Genomic DNA, 22,424 nt, shown 5'->3' on the forward strand with positions numbered 1-22,424 from the left:
AGAACACATCAAAAATATCATTCACCATGACCAAGTAGGTTTCATTCCAGGCATGCAGGGGTGGTTCAATATACAGAAATCAATCAATGTAATCCATCATATAAGTAAACTGAAAGAAAAAAAGCCACATGATCATCTCCTTAGATGCTGAAAAAGCATTTGAGAAAATCCAACGTTCATGTTTAAAGGCTTGGAAAGAGCAGGGATACAGGGCATATACCTCAACATGATAAAGGCAATATACAGCAAGCCTATAGCCACTGAATCAGGGACACGACAAGGCTGTCCACTCTCTCCATAGCTCTCCATAGCTCTTCAGTATAGTACTTGAAGTCCTAGCTGGAGCAATAAGACAACTAAAGGAGATCAAGGAGATACAAATAGGAAAGGAAGAAGTCAAACTATCATTATTTGAGGATGACATGATAGTATACATAAATGACCCTAAAAATTCTACCAAGGAATTCCTGTAGCTGATAAATACCTTCATCAAATTGGCTGGAGACAAAAATCAACTAAAACAAAATCAGTAGCCCTGCTGTACACAAATGACAAATGGAGTGAGAAAGAAACTAGGGAAACTACACCCTTCACAATAACCACAAATAACATACAGTATCTTGGTGTAACTCTAACCAAACAAGTGAAAGACTTACATGAAAAAAAAAAAAAACCTTCAAGTGTCTAAAGAAAGAAATTGAAGAAGATATCAGAAGACAGGACAATCTCCCATGTTCATGGATGAGGGAATCAACATAGTAAAAATGTCCATCTTACCAAAGGCAATTTACAGATTCAATGCATTTCCTATCAAAATACCTACACAATTCCTTACAGACCTAGAAAAATCAATTCTCAACTTCATATGGGAAAAAAAAAAAAAAAAAAACCCAGAATAGCTAAGACAATCCTGCACAATAAAATATCTTCTGGAGCAATCTCCATCCTGGATCTCAAGCTGTACTATAGAGCAATAGTAATAAAAACAGCATGGTATTGGCATGTAAATAGGATGGTTGATCAGTGGAACTGAATAGAAGACCCAGAAATAAGCCCACATACCTATGGGCATTTGATTTTTTGATAAAGAAGCCAAAACCATACAATGGAGAAAAGACACCATCTTCAACAAATGATGCTGGTCTAACTGGATGGCCACACGTAGAAAAATGCAAATCGATCCATATCTATCGTCCTGCAAAAAACTGAAGTCCAAATGGATTAAAGACCTCAACATAAAACCAGACACACTAAATCTGCTAGAAGAAAAAGTGGGGAAGAGCCTTGAGCTCATTGGCACAGGAGACAACTTCCTGAACAGAACACCAACAGCTCTAAGATCAACAGTTAATAAATGGGACCTTATGTGACTGAAGTTTCTGTAAGGCAAATGACACTGTCAACAGAACCTAAATGACAGCTTACAGCCTGGGAAAAGATCTTCACCAACCCTACATCTGACAAAGGATTAATATCTATAATATATAACGAACTCAAGAAATTAAACACCACCAAGCCAAATATCCCACTTAAAAATGGGGTACAGAGCTAAACAGAATTCTCAAGAGAGGAATATCGAGTGGCTGAGAAACACTTAAAAGAAATGTTCAATATTCCTAATTATCAGGAAAATGCAAATCAAAACAATTCTGAGATTCCATCTTACACCTGTCAGAATCAAAATTCAAGTGACAGCATATGCTGGCGAGGATGAGGAGAAAGGGGAACACGCTTCCATTGCTGGTAGGAGTGCAAACTTGTACAACCACTTTGTAAATCAATCTGACACTATCTCAGAAATTGGGAATAAATTTATCTCAAGATCCAGCCATACCACTCCTGGGCATATACTATGCCCACCATAGTATGCTCCACCATACAACAAAGACATTTGCTCAACTATGTTCATAGCAACCTTGTTCATAGTAGGTAGAATCTGGAAACAACTTCAATGTCCTTCACACCCAAAGAATGGATGAAGAAACTATGGTTCACTTACACAATGGAAAGCTATTTAGCAATAAAAAACAAGGAAATCTTGAAATTTGCAGGCAAATGGATGCAACTAGAGACAATCATCCTGACTGAGGTAACCCAGGCCCAGGAAGACACATATGGTATATACTCACTCATAAGCAGATATTAGCCACTTAAAACATGATATCCAAATTACAATACAGAGACTGATGCGCCAACCAAGGTCCGTGTATAATGTGGACCTAGACACTCTGCTCAGATGTAGTAGATAGGCAACACAGTCTCCTTGTGGGTCCCACAATGTGTGGAGTAGGGACTACTTCTGACAGGACATCGGCCTCTGAACATTGATCACTTCCCCCTGGCAAGGTGGCCTTGCCATCCCACAGAGGAAGAGGACACAGGTGGTACAGATAACACTCGATAGGCTGAGGTCAGATGTTAGGGGAGGAGGGCTCCCCTTCCTGAGGACTAGGGGAAGGAGGGAGAAGGTATGAAGGAAGGAGGGTGGGATCTGGTGGTGATGGAGGAAGGGCCTACAATCAGGATGTAAAGAATTCAAACTGCAGGACAGGCAGGTAACTTACATTGCTAATCCCACTACATGGGAATAGCTCTGAGACTGGCTGAGACATGAATATCTATGCACAGACAAGGCTTTGTGTTGGTCACAGAATCCCTGTGACGACTTATTAGATGCCATTTTTTTGTATGGCATGAATGAAGATTTGCAGATGTTTTGCTTCTGCTCATACAAAGCAGAGAACCAGTCTTAATTGTTCTGTGCATCCTGCACACCTCATATGTTTAAAATTATAGGACTGTATAGTGCTTGTGGGGAATTAGATGTTTTCAGAACAAAAGAACTGAACACTGACACTGGTTCAGACCTGACAGGATTTACTCCTCTTAGCATGCTGGACGCTGACATCCTGCATCCTTCATGTTCCAGCAAAAAGTGCTTCAGTTGCTGTTCCTCATCAGAGCAGGACAGCTTCCAGGACAGTTTTGAAGAAAGCTTCCTATCCCAATTGGTCCAGCATTTCAGACTGTCCCACATGGGACTCCTATTAAGCCTGGAATTTCTCAACATTTAGAAACTGGACCACAAATGCTATTTTTGGATTGTTTTAATCATCTTCCCCAATTTTATTTGGGCCTCTACAAAGGTATTGTTTGCCCCAAATCAACTGGAAGAAACCTTAATAGAATGACACCCCATTTCCCCTAAGGGGTTGGGTAGGTTTTTGTTTGCTCTCTTGGGCTACAGATGCTTATTTTCATTGGGAATTGGTTATAAGTTATTATTGATCTTATGCTGACAAAAAACAAGGTGGGACTCAGGGATGTCTCTCTTTTCCTTTATCTTTCTTTTGTAGGTATGGAGATAGGGGTTGAAAAGAAAGAAGGGGGAATATAGACGTATATAGGGATGATAGAACAAAAAGTAGATTTTGAATCTATTCCTCAACTTAAGGCCTTAATTGTTACTCACAAATAAGGTTATTTTTAATTCATTGGTATAGAATTTTGTATATTGATGCAAAGTAAGTTTAATTTTGATACATTGGTATAGAATTCAAATTTAAGATTTTTCTTCACAAACTCTCTCTCTCTCTCTCTCTCTCTCTCTCTCTCTCTATATATATATATATATATATATATATATATATATATATATATATATATATATACACACACACACACACACATACACACACAAATATGAGGTATTGTACCAATACAACTCAGCTATAATACAAGGTTTACTTCCAATACATTGAAAGTGCTATTGCAGGCTGTTTAGGATAATTAAGTAATACAAGCTAATTGTTAGTTGATCAAATCATGAGCATGTCAATTATTACCACAAGAATATATATCTTAGGTTTCACAGCTAGATAGGATTCTATAGATGTATAAGGTAAAATAGATACGGTCTTCAAAAGCCTCAGAGACTTATAGATTATGGCATTCAAAGATGTTTTTATTATTTTAAAGACTTCCAAAGACTCTGTAGTCTTATTTTACAACAAATTTTCATTATAATATTTTCCTACTGCTATGACCTCCTTGGGTTCCATTACCTAATACTGACAAATTCAAGGACATGTCTAACTTAAAATACATATCTATTATTATTTTATTCTGCATGTATAGGTGCTTTGCCTACATGTATGCCTATTACCACATGCATGTCTAGTGCCCATGGAGGCCAGAAGAGGACATCCAGTCTCCTAGAGCTGGAGCTGGAGCTACAGATGGTTGTGAGCTGCCAAGTGGGTGCTGGGAATTGAACCCAGGTCCTCTGGAAATGCAGCTGGCACTCTTGGAACCAATGCACCATCTCTCTGATCCATGCCTAGCTCGTTAGCCCCTTGGACAGATCATTCCCTAAAGCATAGAATAGTCCTAAGAGGATCTATTAGGAGTCAAGAGTAAGCCACATACCTTATAAGTGCCATTTCCCTACCAAATACTTTCAGTATCTCCACTTTACAGACATTACAGCTATTTACAGTAGGTACAGACTGGTCTAGCCAGGCACATTAGACTTCACTCTTGGACACATCTCTGTCATTACTACCCAACTATACCACTTCAGACTCTTAACTTGGCAAAGAGCATCAACAAAATACTTCCCAGTAGGGTAGCTGACTTTGTTATGGTAGCTCATGTCACAGGCCAAAACAATAAGCATGACCTTTTCCACCTCAAATTTACTGTCTGTCTCAACCCCTCCCCCCATGCATGGACTGCCACTGTATAATGGTTAAATTTTAACAAGTTATACACCCCAGTGTCACTGCCATCCTACTCTGGTCCTCATCTAACATCCCCAAGTGCACATGACGTTTTCTTCCTTTAAATTCCTACAACTATAGTTCCTCGAATCACCAGTTTGTCCACCAGTCATCTCTTCAGTATAGATTTGCTTAGCATGTACTTGTGCTAGGCCTTGTGATGGATGCTCAGGGGGTAGGGAGTGGCATGGGGCATAATATGTGACCACTCCCTTTGTAAAGTTGTAGGTCACACGATGCTAGGGTGCTCATCACAGCCCAGTAGGATTAGTTACTTCTTTAAGTAACTTACAGGAAGAACTGTATGACACAGAGCTTGCATTATGTTTGTCCCTTTAAGTATCTGGACTATCTCCTGCCACAATAGTAGGGACTTAGGAAGAATGAGCTGATGACTGAATGGTGAAAACTGTGATTTCTCTCTGCTATTTATAAGGTTGCAGGTTGAGCTGTGTCTTCTACCCCTGTGCTCGTCCCAGGCCTCCCACACTGTTCTTAGCTTATCTCTACTGGGGTTACACTCAGTGTCAAGCACAGACAAGGAAACTGAGGATTAGGAAGGTGGGGATGCTGGGCTAGGTGTCATACCAGTTCTTAATAAACTAAAGTAGCAAGTGAAGGCAGAAAGCAGAACGGACTCCATCCACTGTGTTATGGGGCCTTGGTAAGTCACTAAGCAGCTCAGTACCTCAGTGAGCATCAGGGAACTTTACAGTACTAAGAATGCGCTTTAATCCAGTCTCTAGAAGATTTCTGAGTGCAATTTAATGCTATTTAGCATGTGACAGCAATATTTAATTTATATTATAATTCCATCATCAAATACAGGTGTTACAAGGTTGTATAATGTACAACCAAAACATTCTGTACTGCTGACATTCCACACATCTCATCCTGCGTTTGTATATATTAGAGAAATCAACATTTTGCTAGTTTATATATTTGATGAGTTTGCACAAAGAAGTATTCAACACAGAGTTTACATAAAGCTTTAAATACCCTCAGGAATAGGGCTCGTTGTGACATGTTTAACACAAGGTTATCAATGCTTTGGTCTAATGACACCCACTTGAAAGACTTTGTGCTCATGAATTTGACAGCACACTCAGCATATAACCCATTTCAATCATGGTAAGAGTGGTTTAATTTTATATTCATAAAACACAGCTACATAAAGAAAAGTATCTTTTAATTGCCATGGACAATCTCAGTTAAAAACTAATGAAGAAAAATGTTTATCATGTAAAGAAATGGGAAAATATCTAGGGCACGGTGGTACATTCCTATAGCGCAGCACTTGAGAGGCGAACACAGCGAACTGGGGGTTTGAGGTAGTCTTGGCTATATAGCAATGCCTTGTCTAAAACAAATAAACAAGCCAAAAGAGGGTTATTATTAAAAATGAAAATCAATGAAAGTTTCATGAGCTGTTGTTTATGACGCTAATATTTTTGAAAGCAGCACATGTAGCTTGTCCAGAACTGTGAATGGGTCAGGCAATATTCACGTACTTGCAAACAATGTGACACATACAACTCAAGCAATGTAATTAGACAAAGCAACGCACATTAGCAATGCTATAAAGTCCTCACCTATTAATATCCTGCTCTTCTGGATGCCGTTTTTCACTTCCTCATCAATCAATCCAGTGAGCACTTGACACATTCTATCAATTGACTCAAGGTGTTCTGGGCAGTCCTTAGATATTTTAAATCTGTCAAACCACACATTGGAGAGCTCTCCCTTCATAGGAGTATATGGCCTGTTTAAAACAAAGAACAGCAACATATGAGTGATTTTAAGACACTTGCTTTAATTTCTAAAGGATTAGTGTACTATTTTTTTGTTGCTAAATTTAATATTAAAGAATTTGTATGGAAAATGCCCCGTACACACTACATTAATTTTTTTGTATTTATTCCATTAACATTTCCTAAAGATGGTTCATCATCTTTGTTTGTCTAATTGCTACACTCATGCAAGCCCCAGACCTCTCCTTCCACCATGAGGATTCCAGGGGTAGAACATGGGTCTCAGTCATGGGGACAAGCGCACTTACCCCTTGCGCCATCTCACAAACCCGTAAACCACTTACTGTCAGGACAGTTATGCTGCTATGAATCTTATCCCATTCGTGGACACTAATGCTATGCAACGAGCTTCCAGTTCTATATCCATATCTGTGCACATTCCTAATATTTGTAAGCCTATTACAATGCGGTCAAAGGTGTCAGGTGTAACTTCCGTGTTAGCAAAGGTTAAGGGGCGGGGGAGGACTGTGTGTGAAATAAGGACAGTTTTCAGAGAGATGTGTTTATGGAAATTGCAAAAAGGTGCAGGAGCATCTCTGCTAAAACATGGAGAAGGAAGGGCTGCCTCAGATTATGGACAGGCAGTTTGACCAGAGGCACTGGCTATTCCTTGGCAAATTCTCATTTTCCTACTTAACAGCAAAATGCAGGGTTTGCTTTATATGTAAAACTGCCACAAATGAGCTAGCCAGCAACAAAAGACCCGCCATGATTGAAAGGCATCTCAACCAATCACAGCGACTCTCCTCATTAATTGGTGGATACTCATCCAACCCCCACCCCCATCTACTTGTCTCGGACTCACTTTCCTAGTGCTGTAGGTAAAGGTATGAAGCAAGAGGCTTAGGAAGTACAAGGCAGGGACAAAGAGGTGCCAGGAGGAGCTGACCTACTTCCTGGCTCTTCTCTGAAACCACATCCAATGGCCTCCCCAGTGTCTGCAGGCACCACCAGTGCTAAGGGGCTGGTATAAGCCACCACGTTTTCTAAGGACACCACAGCAAACTAAGGGGCAGTCAATCGGGAAGCCTGACTGTATTTAAAACTTTCTTGGAGAAGCTGAGAGAAGCCTAGAAACAAGGTGCCCTGACGCAAACATAACAGAAGCCCACGTGCTGCTGGCTTGCAGACTCCTGCAACAGGTCTGCTTTGGAATGAGCCTTTAGTGTTCCGGTGCATGTCACAGATAGGACATTCCTGTCAGTGCATACACACCGAATTTCCCCTGCTCTGTGTATGTGTAAAAGTGTGTCACCAATACAGCCATGTATTACTGTATATTACTAACTATATACATACTATATACTATACTATACTGATACTATATACTATACTATATACATATATACACATATGTACACATACATACATATATACATACTATATACATATATACACATATATACATATACATACTATATACATACTATATACATATATACACATATGTACACATACATACTATATACTATACTATATACATATATACACATATATACATATATACTATTTTGACTTCTGAGATAACAATCTGATCTAATTTACGCTCATCTCCTCATCCTTCCCCTTACAAGACTCTTTCTCCATAGTAGCAAATGGTTTTAAGCATTGGGAACTAAACCCCAGTGCTTTTTCCACATATACGAAGGCATAACCTTTCAGCACTATTTTCCTTATTCAAAACTGGAAAACGCATTCTGCTTCTCATGCGTGTGCACGCTCTTCTCTAAGGTGCCCCACAGAAATCTAACTAAACAGTCCTCACCTATGCAGCTTTTCATTAGTGAATGGTGTTCTTTCACAATCCTTTCTGAGTCACTGGACATGTGGGTCCTTCCCCCATTTCCCCACCACCCCTACCAGCCCTCATTCCTATGAATCCAAATAAGCATATAAATAAATTTTTATGCTCAGAGACAAAGCCATTTCACAACTGAATCACACGTTTACCCTGATGACCACTAATTTTGTACCTAGATCCTAGTCCCTGTGGACAGGGTGACATTAAGCATGTGCATTTAGTATAGATGTACTTTGTATATAGTGGGACTATTATTCCTATGGAAGAGAGACCAAGAATCATATTGCTGGATTGGACGGTATAGTGTTTACTTTAATACCTGTTTCAAAGTTGCCTCCATAAGGTGGTAAAGACACGCCATTCTACCTCGAGGAGAACTTCTTTTCCCCATGTCAGCTGTAGAGACAGGTGCTGGTGGAGGTATGAAGGTCTCACTTGAGGGCACTGACTACAGTATAAAATCAGCTTCATGGTTAAACATATAATGCCGTGCTCATGTCATCTTAGCAGGTCAAATGCTTGCACGGGGATGCGGGGGGTTTGTGGGAGAGGGCACCCCTTCTTAAGAAGACACACCCTCAAACCTTCAGACAATTCCCAGTGTTCCCACTGATGCTGATTAACTGGCCTATTCCAAATCATCACATCAGTAGAAATGATGACTGAGCTATTTTTTTTCTAGCAGGGCTAAAACTTTTCTCACTAAATGAGAAGATCACTTGTACAGTACTGAAAAGACTTGCCTTCTGTTTTCAAGTGTGTTTCTCTCCTAAATGTAGTTTGCATATTCATATGTATTTTAAAGTATCCTTTAAATTATTTTATAATTCAACTAGAATATGATTCTGTCATTTCAAAGTATTCCTTTTTATCATTTGAAAGCATTTGAAATGTCTTCATTAAATAGTTCACATTCTCAGGCTGGAGAGGTGACTCTGTGGTTAAGAGCACTGTCTGCTCCTCCAGAGGTTCTGAGTTCAATTCCCAGCCACCACATGGTGGCTCACAACCATCTATAATGTGATCTGATGCCCTCTTCTGGCCTGCAGGTGCAGAGGACTGTATACATTATAATAAATAAATAAATAAATAAATCTTTTTTTTTTTTTTTTTTTAAAGTTCACATTCTGCCTTTCCTGAATTAAGTGCTCTTTCTGAGCCCATGGGTTTTTACAGAGAGATAGTCTTATCTCCACAGTCCGCTGTGACTTATGTTTCCCCCTTCACTTTTCAATGCCTAAGCTTAGAGGGAGATTTTTCATATGTGCTATGACTCAAGTACAGGTCCATTCTATCTAGTATGGACAGGAACTGTGTGGAAAGGGAAGGAGGAAGGGGTGGGGATGATGAAAGAATGGAGGCAGCGTCCTTAGACAAGTAAGCCTTAATTACCAAGGCACACGCTACGTGCTGTGAACGAACTTCTCGTTTAATTTGCTAGAAAAGTACAAGTTCTGTACTATGATCAGGAAGGTCAAGAAAAGCATCCTTCAAATAACTCCCAGCATTCTGTGCCTCCCTAAGGACAGACTCCCTGCTGATGTACACATTTATCAGTGGGGGTTCCTACCCCTCCTCTTAAGACCATGACACTGGATGTTATACTTATTACATTAAGCAGTCATTGCTGTCTGCATAGTCAAGAAGGCATTTAAAACATTTAGAACAGTTTTAAATAATCGTAATTAATCCCCTTTAAAAGTCTTTTGGGGCATCCGGGGAGGAAGAGGCCAGCCTGGTCTACAGAGTGAGTACTAGGACAGCGAAAAACAAACAAACAAACAAACAAACAAAACCACCACAACCACCCAAAAAAGAAAGAGCATCTCCCAATTTTTGGGGGGGGGGGAGAGGATTTTTAAATTAATATGCATTAATATCTGAGGTTAATGTTTTAAGAGAAAACCTTGGGAGGATGGCAGCCTGCTGTAGACTGAGCTGTCCAGAGTTCTCTTGCACTGCTCCCTATCCAGGCCCTCAGGTACCTTGGGAAGGATAGAAGGCCACAGTGGCTCCGCTCTGTTCTCCTTTCACCCCGCTAAGGCTTCTGACCCCAGGGGCTGCTCAGCTCAGGGGAGATGGAAGGCAGACAGCATCCAGGCCTTAGAGACCTTCTTGAGGTTAAGTGAGTACAAATGAAGGCGGGTGCTTTGTTCTCAGTATTCATCATGCACCGTGAAGTTGCAGGTCCATTGACACTGCCACTGAAATCACAGCGCAGCCCGACTCTAGAGTGGACACAAAACCCTCACTCTCGAGTTCCCGTCACACTGTCACCTCTGGAGTTCCTTCAACTCCCCTCTCCATTTTCCTCTGCTATTTCTCTAACTGTTTATTTGTCTGTCTAAGCACTTAAATAAGGATGACATCATAGGCTAAAATGTGAATCATTCTGGGAACTTGGCCATTAATGGAAAAAAATGATACACACTTAACTCTTTTCCCTTTGACAATGCCTTATTTAATTAATCTAGATAGAAGCTCCACTGATGGGGAGCCCAATGCGAGTCCCAATGTACTCATCTGGAGGTTTTTGGTCTCTCATTTCTCTACGAAAAAAAAAAAGTGTCTGCTCAAAAGGAATCATTAAGATAGTTTAATGGATAAAAGAGACTTTAGAACCTTTATTTTTTGCTAAGCAAACAATCAAGAGTACATAAATCTCCAAAGATGTTAGAATAACCTTTAAATAAAGCATAAAAGATTGTTTTTTAAACAGCTAAAAGGCCTGGCACATGTGTTATATTCATTCACTTTCTTCCTCAAATAAATCACTTTATTAGCTAGTATAAAACAGGTCAGACATTACCACAATAAACAAATATGTTCAGCAAAGAACATCTGTGTGGCCCCTACATCAATCAATCAATCAACCCATTGCACACTGGTGAAGTATTAGCCTGGGATAAGTATCCAAAGGGGTCTGTCTCCCTCTCTTCCTCTCTCTCTCTTTCTCTCTGGCATTCAGCTGAATACCCAGTTTTGTTTTGATCTGTGTTCCCCTAATATTATTAGAAAAAAAAAAAAAAAAAAAAAAAAGGATCATCTGCAGCCTTTTAGATAGTAATCTGACTCCAGTCGCCCTTGGTCCTGGTTTCAGAATTTCCCCAGCATGCTCTAGGGTCGAGTCACATTGGGTCAGCTCCTCAGTGATTCAGGAGCATCTGATCTCCCTCTCCCTGCCAAGCTTTCCCATCATGCTGTGTTCTGAGTTCCCACTGATTACTTGTCAACTGAAATGTCACCTTCCCAAAGGAACCCCTTTGACTCCTCAGTGTTGCTTCTATTCTGCAACAGACTCTGTCTCATTACTTTAATGGTCTCCATAGCATTCATCATTATTTAAAATTGTAATTGTTTACCTTTATTTTATTCAACTTGTATTTGAGCAGCTGACCTCTGGCCTCCACATGCACGTGCATACCCCTTATATGTGTATTCCCCATGTGAACATATAATAAAAATTTAAGTGAATAAAATAAGTATCCAAATCTACTTTAGAGTACACATTTACTGAAAATGCTAAGCACTCATTTTTGGTGGGAAAATATGTAATCAACATGTAGACACACACATAAGTCTGATGAGTTTTAGAATTTTTCCAATCACTAGGAAAATTTATATCATAAAAATTATAAATAGACTATAAAACATTGTTATTTTTAAATGGAAATTCTGTTATTAAATCCAAACTAAGAAAACCTGTGGTTATAAACACAGTTAAGATATGCCACAAAAATAAAACTGTTTATTGGGTACTTCCAATTAAAGAGTCCAAATTAACATAATGAAAAAATACTATTTTATTTTTCCATTTTAATTAACACAGCAAACTATTGTTGACTTTTATTTAATATACTACTGCTTAGCCACTTTATAGTAGAGGAAAAGGAATAGTTCTAAACAAAAGGGTAATTCATAATTTAGCAAAAATACAATGATATGCCATTATAGACTGCACTGAGAAAACATAATAAACCACTGTCCCTGCTTAGGTTCTTTGTGGCATTTATGACTATGAAAAACAAAACTGTCCCCTGGCTTGATGGTGTTTTCAACATATGTAGATTAAAGTCATGAGAATCACAAAAGAGAAGGGGGAAAAGGATCTAAGTAATTTGAAGTTCTAAAATACAATTATATTGGTAAATATTTACTGTAAGATCAGGAAAGGTCTGTGACTTATACTGAGTCTTACCACAACCAAGGGAAAAATAACAGATAATTAAATCGAAACATTAAAAAGTTTAAATAGTGCAAAAATTAGACAAATAGAATATAGGAGAACAAAAGAACAACAGGTTTATATTCAAACCTATAACTGTTACATTAAATGTAAATGGCTAAAGAAACCATTTAAAAGACAGAAACTGTCAGATGGGTTAAAGATATAAGCAAAGCCCAACCACATGTTTCTATAACAAACATATTTTAAATACAATTGCTAGACAAGCTAAAGATAAAAATGCTGGAGGTTTACTACGCAACATTAACCAAAGCAACATAACGTGATAAAAAAAAAAATCTGTAAAATAAGTATAGGAAAGATACTGTGTGGTATATAATTATTATTCAAATCACACTTTTTGGTCCAATCAGAAGTCAACAGTGATCATTTTCTAAGAAAGGTGGTTGTTAATGGCTTCCTTCATGACTCCTAAAGCCACTTACAAATAATTATCAAGCATGTATAAAATGTAAGTAATACTATCTGCTACCTTGGGCTATACTGTTACTTTTTAAGGCTATACATAAAAATACACATGAAGAGTCACCATGACAGAGTTTATGCAAAGCCATAAAGCCCCAATGAGAAAACAAAGACCGGGACTGTATAGGATATTTTATTTGATAGCAATGAAATGAGATTTGAAATTAGCAACTGTAAGACAACAGGAATGTCCCTCAACACATGGAAATTACTAACAGACTTCTAGATAGCTTCCTGGTTAAGAAGGTCCTGTAATTTTTTTTTTTTTTCATCCAGTCAGAACTTTAACCACAGGAGCCCTCTCTACGGTGTGAGTGACATCTGCCGAGATGCAAAGGCCTACCCTCTCGGCTGCCTTCTGCATTAGCTCGGTAATAACTAACTTTCTTGTTCTCTGAGTTTATCTACTCTGGGAACCAAGCTTTCATGCTACGACACAGCTCAAGACTCTAGATGGTGGGGTGGGGAGATGTGTCCCATATAAGCAGGAGGTTCTAAGTGCAGCAGCTAGGTAAAAGCCAGGAATGCTGGCACTTGTCTGTAACCCCCCAGTGCTGGGGGCTGGGAAGGGGTCAGAGAGGGGCTGCTAGATCCCCAGAACTTTCTGGCTTGCCAGGTGAGACAAACTGGTTAGCTCCAGGTTTGGTGAGAGACTCTGCCCCAAAAACACAAGGTGGAAAGCAATAGAAAAAGATATCCTGATTTCAACCTCTGGCCTCCATGTATACACGCATCAATGTGCATACACAAACACACACACTCAACAATAAAAATAGAATGACTCCAAGTGATGAATCTCAATGTAGGTGTCAGTGCAGAGGCTGCAGGAAAGCCCCAGCTAATATGCAGGATCGACTGCCAGCTGTGTGAGTCAGCCTTTAGAAGAGGGATCCAGTCCCCAGCAGACAAATCAGGAGCCACACCCAGCCTTCAAGTTTTCCCAGGAGAAGCCCCAAAAACAACAGAATGGAGTTGAGTCACCACTATTGTGCCCTTTCTGAATTCCTAACCCACAAAATTTGTGACCATAATAAAAGTGTTGCTTAGGGGGTGATTTGTTACATAAGAATTATACAGGGAACATGAAGGTGATAGAAAAATCTTCCAACATAAATAAAACAGAAAAAATAAAGCATGAAGATATTTGGCTAGAGTGGTGATAAAAATTATTGCTCTACTATAAATAGGAGAGAGAAAAAAAAAAAAAGAAAATGGGCAGATATAAATGAAACAGAAAATCAAAAGTAAGAGAAGACGGTGCTGGATGTGGTGGAGAACACCTAGAATCCCAGCACTCAGGAGAGAGACTGTGAGTTCTAGGCCAGCCTGGGCTACATAGTGAGACTGTGAGTTCTAGGCCAGCCTGGGCTACATAGTGAGACTGTGAGTTCTAGGCCAGCCTGGGCTACATAGTGAGACTGTGAGTTCTAGACCAGCCTGGGCTACATAGTGAGACTGTGAGTTCTAGGCCAGCCTGGGCTACATAGTGAGACTGTGAGTTCTAGGCCAGCCTGGGCTACATAGTGAGACTGTGAGTTCTAGACCAGCCTGGGCTACATAGTGAGACTGTGAGTTCTAGGCCAGCCTGGGCTACATAGTGAGACTGTGAGTTCTAGGCCAGCCTGGGCTACATAGAGAGACTGTGAGTTCTAGGCCAGCCTGGGCTACATAGTGAGACTGTGAGTTCTAGGCCAGCCTGGGCTACATAGTGAGACTGTGAGTGTCCAAGCTACACAATCAGACAAAGAGCCAAGCCCGAACTGGTTCTAAACTAAAATTCATCAAGTGTAAACCTTGACAAGGCAAACCACAAAATATTAGCAATAATAAAACATATACACAGAAATTTAAACATTAAAGATAAATATCATGAAATCAGAAGCAGGGACACTAATCACTGACACTGACTTGAAGACACACAGAAAATCTGAAAACCATGGATTCTACAAAAGGAAACGAACCACTGCCACAGCTGACACAAGAGAACTTCAGGCCCAGGTGAGTTCTCTAAGTGCCATCAAACATTCAAAGATAAAATGACACAAACCCAGGGGGCTGCGGGGACCCATGAACTGGCAGCACAAACACCAACAAACACCACAGACAACACTGGGCACGTAACAGTATGGAAGCATAAAATACTATTGGTTTAAAGTTTGAAAAGCACTGACCTGGGATTCACGTTACAACTGATAGGTGGAAGTCAAGAGATGATATTTGTTAAATTCTTATCAAGATGTAAAAGCTATTAAATTATTACGTCATGTCTCTAATGCCTTTCCTATCATTTCATCACACGCACTCACAATTGGCCTAAAACTCAGTCTTTCCAGTTACCACAGAAATGGCGGCATTCCCTTCCGCCCTAGCAACCAAACAAGAGGTGCTCTGAGGCCTCACTGTGGGGTAGACTCCCTTCACAGCACACAGAAACCTGTTCACCTGTCGTCAGGTGTCTGTGGGCGCTACCAGATCCCAGCGCTTGGTTGTCTTGAGGTAATAACCATTTCAAATCTTCTTGTTACACTCTCACTTGTGTCTGTACTTGTCCAATTCTATTTACTAGAGAAATAAAGTTCTTATTGGCAGATATAAGACGTTTTTCTTGAATTCCTGGTTCATTTTCTTGTTAATACAAGGTTGACAGAAAAATGAAAGTCTAGCATTTCTGTGACTACAGAGCATGCGTAACAACAACAAACCAAGAACACATCAGGAGAAATCAGACTGGGCTACACGACACAAGACAATATTTGTTTATACAAAAAAAAAAAAAAATTTGAAAAAAGTCTCTGCGGATGTTTCTTAAATATTTATAAAAAGCAGTTCCTGATCTCAAAACTGTTTTGCTTCTATCGTTATGAATTCCATTAAATGCACATACAGGTTTCCACTCCACTTATTAACTAGGCCATGCCTCATGTATGTCCTGGCTTACTCACTCAAAGAACAGTATTTTACATCCTTTGAAATTTGGAAAAAATGTTATAAAACTCTTTTCCAGTAATAATGAACCCAGGTTTAACTAAATGATCAGAAAGATTATCTAGGCAGAAAGCTATTAAGTTGGCTTTTTGGGTGTGTGAGGTGGAGAGGGAGCATCTGAAAGAAGCGAACTGTGCAGGCTCACAGGAAGCCAGTGTTAGCTGGGGCAGGGCCAGTCAGAACAGCAGAGAGAAGGCCTTGCTGGGGGAATGCGTGGCCAGCAAGGCCAATTTCAAAGCAAAGCACGCATTTTTACAGGTGGGGAGCTGAAGACCCTAATTTAAAAATATCTTAAGTAGAGTCAACGTTAAAAAATATCTCACTGGCACACCCATCGACTTTATGCCATGAAGTTATGCTTAGAGCTGAAATTAAGCGTTGCATACCTGGGGGGAGCCGTTGGATAAATAATCTTTATGTGCCGGAATGTTAAGTCTTGGTTTAGCACCTGCTTGATCCACTGTCTCAGTCCTTGGCCAGAATCACCTGACAAATCACAAAATTCACAGTCAGAAACACAAACATCTTCCCAACGGTGCACCTGAAAGTCATCTGTACCCGTCAGGTCACCCGAAGGCGGGATTGGAGAATGAGGGGAGGAGGAGCTGTTTAGGTAGCTCAGTTAGCTGGCCAATCACAAAATCTTCATTGTGACACAGCTGGATATATTGTTGATCAGTTAGGGGACCATCCTTAAGCATGACACAATAAACACTTCTGGAGAAGGATTCTTCTTAGCTGTGACTTAACACTATTCATTTCTCATCTTACACTTTAAAATCACATATTCCAATGTGACTTACACCATTGTAGCTGACATGACGTATTACGTAGAACATGTCTTCAAGGCGGGAGTAAAGTCATTCACTCTACTTTGAATTTAAATGTGAGGAAATCAGATCCTAACTGGGTTGACATATTTATGTATCCTAACACTATGATTATATACTACTCAAGGCCAAAAAGTTAGTGTAAGAATTAATGTATGTTTATCTGCACAGAGAAGGGAAAGGGTCTAGGTGTGCCTTACATATTGCGGAGAGGAGGGTGAGTGAAGACGGGTGGGGAAGGCAGTATCTACTGGAGAAGGCTGCCTAGTGATGTCATCAGGCTCTGACTCAGACATGAGGACAACGTAAAGGGTGAGAGCCACTAAGATACACACAGAAAGGCCTCTATAGGCCTTGGAGGTCAGTGTGGAACAGCGACATTAACTTAGGAAACCACAAGCATGAAGAACACACCACAGAAAGGAGACGCTTCTAAGGGAGTGACGTAACCCAGAGTGGGAGACTGAGCAACCAAACAGGGTCACCATTTACGTTAATCACCCTAAAAGGTACATTTCCCATCTGCAGTTTAGAAATAGAAAAGGTTCAAATGCACTTGTGGCACATTCTCCCATGCATTTGTGGAATTTTCCCATACATGTTCCTACAGCCGCTAAGCTTTCGGCCATGTTCCAAATCTTTCTGGATTGTTTTTCTTTATTAAATGGGATCTGCTTTTACTTTTTCAGCTTTGGGGTTGGGGGTCAGACACAACAACTGCATGTTAGAAAGCAACTTCCACCCATCCACTCACAATATCAAGTCTCTTAAAAATCATACGCCCAGGGGCTGGAGAGATTTTCAATTCCCAGCAACCACATGGTGGCTCACAACCATCTATAATGAGATCTGATGCCCTCTTCTGGCATGCAGGTGTACATGCAGCCAGAGCAATGTATATATAATAAATAAATAAATAAATAAATAAATAAATAAATAAATAAATAAATCGTACGCCCATTGTATACACATATACAAGTCTCAAGGAAAATATTAAAATCCCCCCCCCAAAAAAAGAAAAGAAAAGAAAAAAGAAAAAGTTAGTACCTTATTCTAAAACCATGGTAAAACCATGTAGTTATTTTGTTTATATTTGGAGTATGCAAAAGCCAAATACTTCCTGTTTCTGTAACACAAACACGTGCTTAAGTCCTCTGTAAAACTGTCACCCTCCAAGCTGGAGGGTTCAGGCCTTATTCTAGTCTGCGTTCTGATGTCATAATAAAGCACCAACTTAGACCAGCTGGGGAGGAAAGGGTTTACTCCAAGTTACTCTTCTGGCTAACAGTCTATCACTAAGGGAGGCCAGGGCACAGCTGATAATGATTTGTCCCTGTAGCTCAAGCTCAAGTAGCTTTTTATACAACCCAGAACTAACTGCCCAGGGGTCGCAATGGCCACAGTGCGACAGCCCTTCCTCTATCAATCAGCAGTCAAGACACCACAGGTCCAGGCAAATCTCAAGTGGCCAGTTTCTCAGTTGAGACTCTCTTTTCTCAGCTGACTCCTGGACCACGACAACAATAAAAAAACTACAGGACAGGCCTCTTCCTAAAAGCTTTTTATACATCAATGGAGATTTAATTATATACGAATAATATACCTGCACATCTGGAAGAAATATTTAGATGAATTCTCTTTCCTAATGTACAAAGAGAAGTATTATACACACATACACACACACATACATAAAATGCACACAGAACGGATGACTCTCATTTCAGACACACATTATAGGTTATAAAAATGTCAGTAATTTGAAGCTGAAAAATAGGAAGCATTAAGCAAAGTAGTCCGGTGGTGGGAGGTAAGGGACAAATTCTAGTTCTTTCTAAAGACGCTGAATTAATTCTCAGAAGAAATGACTATGTGGGAATTCTGGATGCTCATCACTGACTGCTCCCAGGTCCTGAATAACCACTTATTCAGCTGGCTATAAAGCTGTAAGCCATCAGCCGAGTCTTTCCCTTTATACACTCTCAGCCCTGATTACTCTATTTTCAAATTGATACACCACAGTTCAGCTCCACCCCCACCCCGACCCCAGAATATTGATTCTAAGTCAGACATTAGGGTTCAAATCTTAGCTTTGCCACCACTTGCAGCAACAGCAAGAAAACATTTCTAGTCCTGTGTCCAAAATGAAAAAAACGTCCCACATTGTTACTGGAAACACTCTCTCTCCAGTCCCTTCAGTGTCCTAGTCAACACTCCCCTTAAGCCTACACATGTGACAACTCACACACAGTGTTGAAAAACTGACAAGCCCTTCTGTCCCAAATGCCTTGCTAATGTCCAACCACATCCCCCCCCCCCCTTTCCTTACTCTTCACTTGGCAGGAGCTCACGCGCCATCTTGTGATCTCCTGTCCACTGCTGACTCGAATTAATTGATTTGTTTTTGTTTTTAAATTTAGGTAGGCCCCATGAGGACACCGGCTGGATCTCATTTCTTTAATTAAAAAAAAAAAAGTAAAAATATTTTTTCCCCCCTTTCTTGGGAACTTCCCCTGAGCCAGCCAAACACTGTGGATGTAAGGATTAAAACAGGGCTTCTTATTCTTTCTCTAGAGGTCCTCCCTATATGGAGCCTACTTTGACTTGGTACTCACCTCTGAGATTTAATGTCAGGGATGAAAAAGGGAAACCGAATGGGAGCAACATCACAGACAGCTGGGAAGCGCAAGGAAGCTCAGGTGGTGCCCAGCAGGAAGGACACAGGCTGTCAATAGGACCCAAGTTCACCCTGAGAGTCAAGCCTCGCTATGGCACAGGAAAAGGCCAGCAGGCTTCTGACCTTCAGAGTTGAGGTCTAAGTTAGACCACTAAGTGGTCCCCGGGATCCATGTGCCTGCACACTCACACTGCTATGGCAGTGTGCCTGAACTTGAGGTGAAGTAAGGACTGCCCTGATGCTGTGGGTGGCGGGGTCAAGGACACCAGGGAAGGAGGCAAGAGAATGACAGAGACTGCCATAGAGAAAGAGGACACCCTGAGGAAGTGGGGGTGGAAGCCGGTGGCTCTGAAGACCTTTAACCCTAGGAAGCTCGTGAGGGGGAGGGGGAAGGAGGAAAGGGTACCTCCCCGGCTGTAGCAAGAGACCGAGACCACGAGAGAGTGTAATGCACCTGAGCCGTGCAGGAATATCACCGAGGCACTGTGTCTCCCCGCCGGGGACACCACACAACGCCGCAGGTGCCCTACGCTTGGTGCAGCAGCCATGATGCGGCCAGCCCAGGAGGCCAGTGCGCGCGGCCACGCCCTTAACGCCGCGGGGCCGCGCACGCAGGCCCGGGCCCGCGGCGCCAGCATTCGTCTGCGCGTGCACGCAAGGCGGCGGAAGGCGTCCCTAAACCTGACTCAGGAGGGAGAAGCTTTGTGTTCTGTTGAGAAGTTCAGCCCTTAAGTCAGGCTCCACTACTGTAACGACTTCTATCCTGAGGACTTGCTGCAGGTTTAAAAATGCAATTCTAAAGCTCAGGATCACTCTGTTTAGAAAATATTACTGGCTTTAAAATTTTACAAACATAACCGTGTTTTATTTACCCATCCACTTTGAGGCGTACAGCAGATAATCGTAGCTTTTTTTTTGCATACAGGGCGAGCCAGTAGTATAACATCTTTTTTGTATCTTTATTTTTATTTCTTTTTCTAATTGCTAACAGACAGATGTAATTTAACGAGCTAGGACTTCACATTCTCTGGCATGGCTGTTATTAAGAGAGTGGGCAGTGATTGGTGGGGAAGTGTACAAGCTGGGTGCTGTTGTGCATGGCTGAAGGGAGCAGGAAGTAATGTGAACATAAGTGTGGCATTATGTGACCCACAACTTCAACTACTGGATACATCCCTCCCTAAAGACATGACACCAGGGACCCCTACTCCAATATCTGCAATGATATTCACAGTCCACAAAGGGTAGAACAACCTCTGTGCCCGTCTCCACAGGGATGGGCAGGACACTTGGCTTGTGGACATTAGTGAGTATCTGTCACAACTAGCAAGAATGGAGTTCTGATTTGTGTACAGAATAGATTGGCTTTGAAAGCACTGTGTTGGTTAAATGAGCCGGATAGAAGGAGGGAATGAACTGACTCCAAGTTTATAAAAGACAGGACGTGGAAGAAGCTTTTTCCTTACCAAGGTTGACCACTATGGACTTGGGGTGTGATCCTGGCAAATCTTCTGTTTGAGGTATTGACATCTCTCTGGAAATGGACAGTGGTGATTACCTAAAATTGTTGAAGTATTTCATGCCATGGAATTGTACCTGTAAAAATGATTACAATAGTGGATTTTATTTTACTGTTTCACCAAAGTCTAATGATACACAAAAGTATGAAATTATCTCTTACATAAATAGAATGTAATAATGGAACTGCAGCCCTAACAAGTGGCTCTTTTACATGAAAAGTTGGGCAAAACAATTCCGGGGGAGTTTGTGACTAAACTATCTTGTTTTTTTTTTTTTTTTTTTTTTTTTTTAGGCAGTTGCTCTGCTCCAGAGTAACAAACCAGCTTCCTAGCAATTCCTGGCTTCTAGGACACACTTGGTGCTCTCACAGTTTTGTGCCAATGCTGTCAGTAGGGATGCCATTATTGCTATTAAGTAGCTAGATTAAAAAGCACCTGGGTCAATTCTCTGCATCCCATAGACCTGCTGCTAGGAGGGCTGAGAGTGAAGCCAGCTCCGCTCTACAGTCAGGTGGAAGAGCGCTGCTGTCTCTAGACCCTGCCTCCTTTAGGCAGTTCTAGAGAGCACTCAGGAGCCAGGTAACAACAGAGCAGCCTGCCTCACCAGAACTCCATTTATTCCTGCAGAGCCTTGCTGTGATTTACCTTGTAACCTTGAGACAGTCAAGAACAGAATGATTTAGTAGCTATTCTGATTAATAAGCAGCCTGTAAGGACTGTATGCATAGTCCTTACAAAGTGCTGAACCCTGACATAAGTAAATTCCCATGAACTGTGGCTACCTATGCATGGCAATTTAGCCCACTGGATAATCCAGCCAGCCCTTGCTAGAGCTTGGGCTTGCATGTCTGTCACATCAGGGCCCAGGTTCTTAAGCATTACTCAAAATCACATACTGGCCCACAAACATAAGCCCAGGAAATCAGCCTAACTGTAGTAGTTAGTTTTTATTGTCAACTTGACACAAGCTAGAGAGAGAGAGAGAGTCACCTGGGAATGAGGAACGGCTTCGGTATTGTTGTCCTGTGATTATGTCTGTGGGAAATGGTCCTGACTGACTGCTAAATGGTGAGAGAAGGGCCCAAACCACTGTGTGCCACCACTCCCTGGGAAGGTGATTCTGGGATGTATGAGAAAGCTGCCAAAGCAGGAGCTGAGAAGCAAGCCAGTACATAGCAAACCTTCACGCTTTCTGCTCCACTTCCTGTTTGAGTTCCTGCCCACTTCCTTGAGGATGACTTATGACCTGGAAGTAAAGCTAGACCAAGACCTCACGTCTTTGACTTGCTTTTGGTTGGAATGTTCCTTCAC

General features: G+C 41.0%; 1 protein-coding gene across 1 annotated transcript in view; it reads right to left on the bottom strand.

Annotated features, from left to right (window-relative positions):
• Lyplal1 (lysophospholipase like 1) overlaps positions 1-20,146 on the bottom strand; it is a 34,930-nt gene extending 14,784 nt beyond the window's left edge. The window contains exons 1-3 of the mRNA XM_051148096.1: positions 20,048-20,146; positions 16,476-16,575; positions 6,374-6,543 (exon numbers count right to left, since the gene is read on the bottom strand). Coding sequence (XP_051004053.1) covers positions 6,374-6,543; positions 16,476-16,575; positions 20,048-20,141 — 364 coding nt within the window. The 5' untranslated portion in view covers positions 20,142-20,146. The remainder of the gene's footprint in view (positions 1-6,373; positions 6,544-16,475; positions 16,576-20,047) is intronic.
• Positions 20,147-22,424: the final 2,278 nt, after the last annotated feature.

The sequence above is a fragment of the Acomys russatus genome, chromosome 6 (assembly GCF_903995435.1).
Source record: "Acomys russatus chromosome 6, mAcoRus1.1, whole genome shotgun sequence".
Classification (NCBI taxonomy): Eukaryota; Metazoa; Chordata; class Mammalia; order Rodentia; family Muridae; genus Acomys; species Acomys russatus.